Here is a 9,563-nt window from a genome sequence, read left to right as displayed (position 1 = left end):
CCTGTGGTCCCAGCTACTTGGGAGGCTGAGGCAGGAGACTCGCTTGAGCCCAGGAGTTGGAGGTTGCTGTGAGCTGTGAAGCCACAGCACTCTACCCAGGGGGATAGCTTGAGGCTCGGTCTCAAAAAAAAAAATAAGAGAGACAACACAGGTAGAGCAGGCATGGTGGTAAACGCCTGTACTTTCTGCTATTCAGGAGGCTCAGGAAGAGGTCTTCTTGAGTCCAGGAAGTTGAGGCCAGCCTAGTAACATAGAAAGCCTCTATCTCAAAAAACAAAACAAAACAAACAAACAAAAAAGACAACACAGGTTTATAATAACAAATTAAGACTGGGGCGACACCTGTGGCTCAGTGAGTAAGGCACTGGCCCCATATACCAAGGGTGGTGGGTTCAAACCCAGCCCCAGCCAAACTGCAACCAAAAAATAGCTGGGCGTTATAGTAGGCGCCTGTAGTCCCAGCTACTCGGGAGGCTGAGGCAAGAGAACTGCCTAAGCCCAGGAGATGGAGGTAGCTGTGAGCTGTGATGCCATGACACTCTAACGAGGGTTAATAAGTGAAACTCTATTTCAAAAAAAAAATAAAGTAAGACTGTTCAGTTTACTAGAGCCAGAAGAAAATGTACATGTTTCAGTCTCCATGTGGTATGGTAGATTAGTAACTGGACTATCTGCTAGAGACCTATATTAAAATTCTTTGTTTAGTATTTGAATTTGAAGGTCTTGTTCCAAATTACTGGTACATACAATGCAAAGGGATGATAAAAATATGAGAATGCAAAGTCTTCTTGAAGTACACACTAATGCACTTTCCAATAACCTCAAATTTCAGTGACAGCAACAAGCCCTCAACCCTCTACCTCGGAAGCCGTCAGGGGAAAATACTTCTTATCTATGTGGTCTTCTTCCTCTTCATCTGGTGGTGGTTTTGCTGGAGGTGGTGGACGTTCCCGCTGCAGAAGAGAAAAAAATAAATATTCTGCCATCTCTTTTTTCAAGCATCTAGCTTTTTGGTTTACCCTTAGCTCTTGGAAATAAAAAAAGAACGACGTAAAGAACTCCCCTGAGATGCTGAAGTCAAGGTTTAGTCTCTGAACGATAGAAAACTCTGCATACATACACAATTCAATTAGTATGCTTATGGTTTTTGATGTATACAGCAGAGATCATAAACACCTCTTTCATGTATATCCTAGACCACAGTGAGAAATGCTAGCAATGAAACCGCATGACTGCCATATTAGAAAATTTCCTTCACAAATAAAACATTAGTATAGGAAAATAAGTGGCTCGATATTCACTCTACTCTAAAAAGAGGAAATATGAGATAAAAAGAACCTGCGAAACAGTTCTAACAAACCAAAGGTACTGAGGAAATAGGAAAGTAACCAAGGACAAAAATATCTATTCCTAGTCAAACTTCAATCCTCTGATACAGGTTATCCCCATTTATTAGCAAATAGTTCAAAACTAATCCCATATCCTTGGTTGCCTCTTTCAGTAATAAGCATTATATGTTAGAGAATCCTATCTCACCAAAGCCCATTTTAAAAAGGAATATTTCAGTTGTCTATTCTAGACACTAGCAAGCTTTTTCTTAAAAGGCCATAGAGTATAAAAAATAATTTAGGCAGCTCGGCGCCTGTGGCTCAAGCGGCTAAGGCGCCAGCCACATACACCTAAGGTGGCGGGTTCGAATCCCCAGCCCGGGCCCGCCAAACAACAATGATGGCTGCAACCAAAAAATGGCTGGCCATTGTGGCAGGTGCCTGTAGTCCCAGCTAACTTGGGAGGCTGAGGCAGGAGACTGGCTTGAGCCCAGGAGTTGGAGGTTGCTATGAGCTGTGATGCCATGGCACTCTACCCAGGGGGATAACTTGAGGCTCTGTCGCAAAAAAAAAAAAAAAAAAATTAGGCTTTGTAGTCAACTCTTCTATGGTAGAACAAAAGTAGCCAAAGGTAATGTATAAATGAATGAATGTGACTATGTTCCAAAAAACCCTATTTATAAAAATAGCTCCTGGGCTATAGTCTGTCAACCCCTGCCTTAGAACGAGAAACCCACTGAAAAGGAGACACGGACTAGTTAGATAATAGGTAAACAATTCCAGGAATACACAGAATGACCTTGGAGAAGAAAACGTGCTAAAAGCTGAAGAGAGACTTGCCATTACACCTGAAATACCTTCGGCATCATGTATATATACCCTGAAGCCCTGGTCATGCTTGATAATCAGTGCTCCTACTGAAGGGAGTAGGGAAACAGAAACAGGATTTGATCTGCAGGCTCATTCCCTGGCTTGTAGGTGACTTTACCATACTGCTAAAAAGGGGGTACTTCAGAAAGCCAGGACAGAGGTAAATGTTGAGTTATGAAAGAACCCAGACAAATCTACAAAGAAAAAGATGTTTCAGGAGCCACCAATGTCAGCATTTTAGCATCTTCAGCAAGATCTCTCTCTTAAAATATGCTTCACTGTTCAGTATTCTATCTTGATAAATTGGTCATTCCTATCGTTCCCAGAACCAGATGGATGGCCAATGACAATGGATTCAACACAAGTCTGTGAGTTCAAACCGAACAAAACTATTCCACTAAGTTCTACTTTCCCCATCCTTCTTTGCTCTGGAAGCATAAGAACCTGGTCCCAGGGTTACCTTGTAAGAAAGGGAACAGCAAAAGGAGCAGAGTCATATCCCTCACCAGTAAGCCAACCTTGGGACACAGTAGCTGAGGAAAACCAAAATGAAATACAAAAATAAAAAGGACCCATTCTAGTAGCTTTCCCAAAGCTAGAAGTCCTAGAAAAAACAATATGAAAGCTCTTTATGGAAGAAGGGATCACCAGGGACACTGGCAAAAAACAGAAGTACCAATAAGCCTCCTCATTTCTAGCTATGAAAACTTTACATGAGGGGCCTGGAAATACAGAGCTGATTCAGAAACACCATTTATTATATTTACTAAGAGGTAGAACACAGTTAATTACCAAGGACTAGGAAGACAGTATGACTGCAATGTATGAAAGTAAAAATGGCAAAGCATGCACCCCAAGATGCATCAGCTTCTATTTAGTGGGACTGTAGGAGGCTGATTCCTAGAGTGAGAAGAACAAAGTGAGACTTGTGTAAATCTGCGTTACTCTCAGCTTTCTTCAGTAACTGTGTGCTTTTTGCAAAGGCTCCAGCTCCCCCTAATGGACACCACCTGTAAATACCCATTAGAGCAAAGCCTCTACAGCTAAATTTGCTTAAATCTAGTAATGAAAGAAGTGACAACAACTAACTCTGTCTACAGAACCATTATGCCAGTGGTGCCTGGCATATGTACTTGCTTTCAGTATTCACGAGAACTTTTGTCATAGTGCTTAATACCCACTCTAGTGGGCTACTGGTGGACTGTAGGCCTTTCCAAGATCTATACTGTTGGGACAATTTTCAGGCAGAACAGGGCAGGGTAAGGAGCCTCACAAGAAAGAATACTCTAAGAATCCTCAGGCCACTCCCAGGGCATACCTAAAAAGACCAAGAATTACCTACCACCCAACAGATCATCAAAATGATTACACACCAGATTCAGACAAAAGGGAAAGAGGCCAGCTTCTCTAGGAATATGAAAATATTTTCACCTGAAAGTATGTCCCAAGGTGGGATTAGCACTGAGATTTTGTCAGAGCAATGGCCAGTTTAGACAACTGACAGTGCATAAAACCTCACATGATCATGTCTGGCACTGCCGGAAGGAACGTCAGTGGGATGCAGGACTAGACTCACAGCATAACCCTGGGAGAGAAGGCAGGGAGGAGTCTTGAGGACAGCCTGTAGACTGGAAATAAAAGCGACTACAGATGGTCCCAACTTATAAAGATTTGCCTTATGATTTTTTCAAATTTACAGTGGTGTAAAGTGATATACATTCAACAGAAAACATACTACTAGTGCCCACACAACCATTCTGTTTTTTACTTTCAGTACAGTATTCAATAAAACATGTGAGACAATAAATACTTTATAATAAAATAGGCTTTGTGTCAGATAATTTTGCCTAACTGTAGGCTAATGTTAAACGTTCTGAGCACATTTAAGGAAGGCTAGGCTAAAGTTATGATGTTTAGTAGGTAAGGTATATTAAATGCATTTTTACTAGGATATTTTCCACTTAATGATGGGTTTACTTGGATGTAACTTCATCATAAGTCAAGATGCATCTGTACTACAGAAAGATATAGTGGGAAGGTGTATTTTTTTTTTTTTTTTGAGACAGAGTCTCATTTTGGTAGAGTACCATGGTGTCATAGCTCACAGTAGTATCAAACTCCTAGGCTTAAGCAATTCTCTTGCCTCAGCCTCCTGAGTAGCTGGGACTATAGGTGCTGGCCACAATGCCCGGCTGTTTTTAGAGATTGGGTCTCACTCTGCCTCAGGCTGGTCTCAAACCTGTGAGCTCAGGCAATCCACCCGCCTAGGCCTCCCAAGTGCTGAGATTATAGGCGTGAGCCACTGTGCCTGGCCTGGCAGGTGTACTTTAAGAAGGAAAAATTCAGAATTGTTCTCATCCTATTATTTTAATGGCCAGAGATGTTATAAACGGATAAAATATGAACACTGGACACTTAATACAATATCTGATTAAGCCTTGCTACAACTCTGCTGAATAAAAAACCCACCCAAATCCAAATGAAGAATTCCTTGAGAGCAAATGGAAGGTGAGTATATACTTGGAGCAGATAGGAAATCATTTTAGTGAGCATCTTCTTTCCAGAATGAAAAAAAGATGATACATTGGGTGGTGCCTGTGGCTCAAAGGAGTAAGGCACTGGCCCCATATGCCAGAGGTGACGGGTTCAAACCCAGCCCCGGCCAAAAACTGCAAAAAAAAAAAAAAAAAAAAGACGATACATAGCAAAGAGCTTTTGCTCAAAGGCAAAAGCAGCACCTAGGCTGAACAGAAATAAAATGCTTTAACTTGCTCTAAGGCCAACGCAGTAATGGAAAAATGCAAACTGAGTATACCAAACTGGGAAAACTAAAGCTCTACCTCAGTGTGATCTGTGTAGTTTTACCACACTAAGCAAGAGAGAGACACTGCCGAGCCCTGTGAGGTAGAGAAGAAGCTAGCCCCAGGCTTTGACATAGGAGCAGCACCAGAGTCGCACTGCTCTCCCCAGTGCTCCCCATAGCACAGACAACAGCCAGCACAGCCTCCAGAAGGTTCAGGGCTGAGGCCACATACAGGCCTCACTCCAGCAGTTTTCACTCCTGCCGCCTCAGCCTCTTTGTTCACAGAGTCTCGGTCAGATGATCGCCCGCTGGCCAAGCTGTCCAAGGAATGGCAGGAGACAGCGTTGTACAGCACCTCATAGGGACCCTCTTCTTCAGTATTTGTGTCAAAATCAATAATCCGTTCAGTCACTGCTTTCTCCAGATCACCTGAAGGGGAGGTTGGAAGGGAAGAGAGTAAATAAAAGGGGAGCACATCTCGCGTTTCAATCACTGCAGCAACCCAAAGCCTCTTCAGTCATCTGAACTCTAACACTAACCCAGAGCAAGAAAATGATTATTTTCCTCTCCTGAGAGTTTCAGCTATTCTTTTTTTTTTTTTGAGATAGAGCCTCAAGCTGTCCCCCTGGGTAGAGTGCCGTGGCATTATAGCTCACAGCAACCTCCAACTCCTGGGCTCAAGTGAGTCTCCTGCCTCCGCCTCCCAAGTAGCTGGGACCACAGGCGCCTGCCACAACGCCCAGCTATTTTTTGGTTGCAGCCGTCATTGTTGTTTTGGCGGGTCCGGGCTGGGGATTCGAACCGGCCACCTTAGGTGTATATGGCTGGCGCCTTAGCCCGTTGAGCTATAGGCGCCGAGCCTTCAGCTATTCTTTATACCTTGAGATCTTAAGTCCTCACAACCCCTAGATTATTTAGATTAAGAGTTTTCTAGTCTGCCTAAGAATGTTCAACTGTTTTCAAGCTAGGCTCCCCTTCATAGGCAGAAAGAGTTATCTTACCCTGAGACTTCTGTGATACGGAGTCCATACTGGTGATGAGAGATGACTGGGGTATGGAAGTTTTATCCACCTCTTTTGTACTTCTTTTCCCAGTCATATGATCTACATGGAAAGATTTTTTAAAAAGCAGTACCAATACAAAAGCCTAGCTTCAGTTAGTGTCCCCTGGTCACCCAGACAGAGAGATGGACTGATACCTTCAATTAGTGCTGCTATCTGCTGGCTCTTTTGAGAAGGCAGCTCCCGGACAGTGTCTAAAGCAGTCAGTCCACGATTATCTTTTATGTTGACATCAATTCCTAGAAAAGCACAGCAGGTGGACCAGGGGAGTAAGCATTTTCAAGCTAGCCACAAAGAAGGTCAAATTCAAGGATATCCAAGGCTGCCAGCAGCATGACCAACATTTTCCATCCAAAGCCATTTAATCCAGCTATTTAAGAACTGACACATTTGTAATCAACCAGTGGAGACAGACACACATACACTGGGTTCAAATGCAGCCAGCAAAAATCCTCCTCAGGGGAGGTCAGGGAGAAAACAATCCCAACCCTGGCATGCTGTGTAGACAAGAGTGCTGCCAACCTCTCACCTGCAGCCAGCAGGATTTGCACCACATCGGTCTTGCCAAACAAAGCAGCTTCATGCAAAGCACTGCCCATCTCCGTCTGGAAAGCAAATGAGAGCCCAGAGCAGGATGTCATCAGACCAATTTGGCGTGGCTTCACATGACAAACAGGACAGAGACAAGGGACACACGAAAAATAAACCACAGAAAGCCCTCTATCATTATCTTTCCAAATTTTCTTGTACGGATTCTAAAACTACAATTATGGCCCACACATCAAGGCTGTTTGTATGCCACCAGTAGGCCGCAAATGAGTAACTACACAGTTATTCTTGGAGCTACCTATTGGTCAAACTCAAAACCCTACCTTCCTGGACAGAGTAAGAAATGGGAAGTACTACAAGGGAAGCACCAGGGAAGAAAAATGGCTTCATATTAAATGTTCTTTGGCCAAGGCAAGGCCTAAGGAATCATCCATCTGAATGAGGAAGGCTAACAATGAAGGGAAGTGCTAATCTCCTGTTGGCAACATCAGGTTGATAAGAGGCTGGAGGAGTTAAATGGTGGCAATGGGAACACATGTATAGGAAGATAATGAAACTTTTCTAATTTTGAGGTAGTCTACAAGCACATCTTTTCAGGGTATTATACCCTGAAAAGAAAAAAAAAAAGTAATAGACTCACGTGAGGAGTTCATTTGTCCCTCTAAGTTTCACATTAAAACAAGTCAACAAATGGAGGCAGGTGAAACATAATATGAAACGTGCTAAATAAGAACACAGCCCAGCAGCATGACACTTGTCTTTTCTAAAACGAGTAAGTCCCTTGAAGCCTGGGAGGAGTATGTGGTCCCCCTCCTGCTACCTGGTAGTTGCTGTCCATGCCAGCATCAAGGAGGACCTGGACCACGGCTTTGTGTCCGTTCCTTGCTGCCAAGTGCAGGGGGGTGTGCTTCTTAGTGTTGCAGCTCAAAAGGTTGGGGTGTGCGTTGAGAAGCATCTTCACCACTTCCAGTCGCCCATAAAGCGCTGCCAGGTCCAGAGGCGTCTCGAATTTGTTGTTGCGCATGGTAGGGTCAGTTAGCTCCTCTAAGAGCACCTTCACCACCTCTGTGTGGCCATACTGTGCTGCACAATGCAGGGCCGTCTCATTGTCATTGTTCTAAAGGGTTAACAAGTAGATCAGGTCAGAAAGATAACTGACTGACTGGCACCTGACTTGGATGATCACAATAAAACCACTGAAATTCAAATGAAAAAATAGCAGCAATACTTGGAAGAGTCAGGATCAAGGCATACTCCCCTGCACAGCAGCCTGACTACTCTAATCAGCCAAATGTTCCCCCAGTAATTCCCCTATGTCCCACCAAGGATTACAAGGAGAGCAAAGCCTGGCACAGATGAACACCAATAATATCACTGCCAGATCAGGCACAGTGGCTCACAACTATAATCCTAGCACTCTGGGAGGCCAAGGTGGGTGAATTGCTTGAGCTCAGGAATTAGAGACCAGCCTGAGGAAAAGCAAGACCCTATCTTTACTAACAACAGAAAAACTAGCCAGGCTTTGTATGCCTGTAGTCCCAGCTATTTGGGAGGCTAAGGCAAGAGGATCATTTGAGCTCAAGAGTTTAAAGTTGCTGTGAGCTATGATGCCACAGCACTCTACCAAGGGAGACAAAGTAAGACTCTATCTTAAAAAATATATATATATATGTGTGTGTGTGTGTGTGTGTGTGTGTATGTGTGTATCACTGCTGCTATTTCATTTTAAACTTCAACTGGTTTTTCAACAATTTATACTTATTCAATTCTGTGGTTCTCATTCTGGATTTGTCAACCATCCACTGCCTCATACATAAGTTTTTTATTAAAAAGTTTGTCATCTGTGTAGTTTCTTGCATGCAAATCCATCAGCCATCAGTAGCAGCAGAACAGAGCATCAAAAAAACACTCTCAAGTATCAGCCAAACAGCCGTTTCTGGGGAGAGATGCACTTGGGCCCAGCCACAGGGGCACATGGGTCCCTGGACTGCACTGTGCTGACCCCAGGAGCCTGTACCAATCAGGGTGTGCAGTGTCTACTTCATTAAAACAGCAGCCAGCTTGCGGAAGTTTCTCATGTAAGAAAGATACAATCAGATACTGGAATGTTTCGAATGAGAGGTGCAAAATATTCAAATGTAACACTATCTTAAATTCAAAATCATAATCCATAGTCCTGTAATGCCAATTTTGTTTCAAACTAAAGACAGAATTTGGGATAAAATGAGAGAACTTTGGGCTTTATCAATCATTAGAAGCAAAATGTTAGTCATTCCAATTGTGCTCTTTCTTTTACTACTATTGACAATGTATAATTAGAGCAGAAAAAAATTATTTTCACAACCTCTCCTTTCTGAGAAGCACTAATGAAAGTAATTCTCCCACAAGATTTTGAGATTCCTGAATTTATCCAGGAGTCTTTTGTTACAATACTTTTGGGAAACAAAGTTTAAGAGAAGGTTTGTCCATCAAGTCAATATTGTGCACCTTTCAGTGATCAGAAGATACAAGTTAGATGTTTCTACAATTGCTTTAATTCTATTAATAACATTAAAAGTAATGGATTAGGAGTTACCCAAACATGCATGCAATTCCATCTGCTTTTGATCTGGCATTTGACTGCATCATTTTTTCCAGCTACACCAAGTGTACCAGAAAGATCCAGAGCTGTTGGGAGGAAGGCTCCAAAAGGCCAGAATGGGGGCAAAAAATTTTTTTAATTGAAATAAGGACAGAAGGAGGTGGCAGCAGGAGCCCCATGCAAAGATAAACACACAGAGATAAATAGAAGATGCAGAGGAAGCTGCTCTGAGCTCAAACACAGCTCAAGAAGATCAGCTGCCAAGAAAGTATAGACTGCCTTCATTGGCCACAGAACCCAACCTGTCAGCAGCTGCCTCCTGTGATACAACTGGACCCCCCAAAGCAAGTTCCATATCAACCTAAAGTCTG

General features: G+C 43.0%; 1 protein-coding gene across 6 annotated transcripts in view; it reads right to left on the bottom strand.

Annotated features, from left to right (window-relative positions):
• ANKS1A (ankyrin repeat and sterile alpha motif domain containing 1A) overlaps positions 1–9,563 on the bottom strand; it is a 216,754-nt gene that overhangs the window by 106,144 nt on the left and 101,047 nt on the right. For all 6 annotated transcript variants that reach the window (XM_023512757.1, XM_023512758.1, XM_023512755.1 and 3 more), the window contains 6 exons: positions 7,432–7,728; positions 6,592–6,667; positions 6,200–6,301; positions 6,003–6,104; positions 5,234–5,430; positions 861–953 (listed from right to left, as the gene is read on the bottom strand). In XM_023512757.1, the coding sequence (XP_023368525.1) occupies positions 861–953; positions 5,234–5,430; positions 6,003–6,104; positions 6,200–6,301; positions 6,592–6,667; positions 7,432–7,728 (867 nt within the window). The remainder of the gene's footprint in view (positions 1–860; positions 954–5,233; positions 5,431–6,002; positions 6,105–6,199; positions 6,302–6,591; positions 6,668–7,431; positions 7,729–9,563) is intronic.

Source organism: Otolemur garnettii, unplaced genomic scaffold (genome assembly GCF_000181295.1).
Source record: "Otolemur garnettii isolate 467f Iridium unplaced genomic scaffold, OtoGar3 scaffold00031, whole genome shotgun sequence".
In the NCBI taxonomy this organism is placed as follows: Eukaryota; Metazoa; Chordata; class Mammalia; order Primates; family Galagidae; genus Otolemur; species Otolemur garnettii.
Note: the sequence above shows the minus strand (reverse complement) of the source record. Positions and strands in the feature narration are given on the sequence as shown.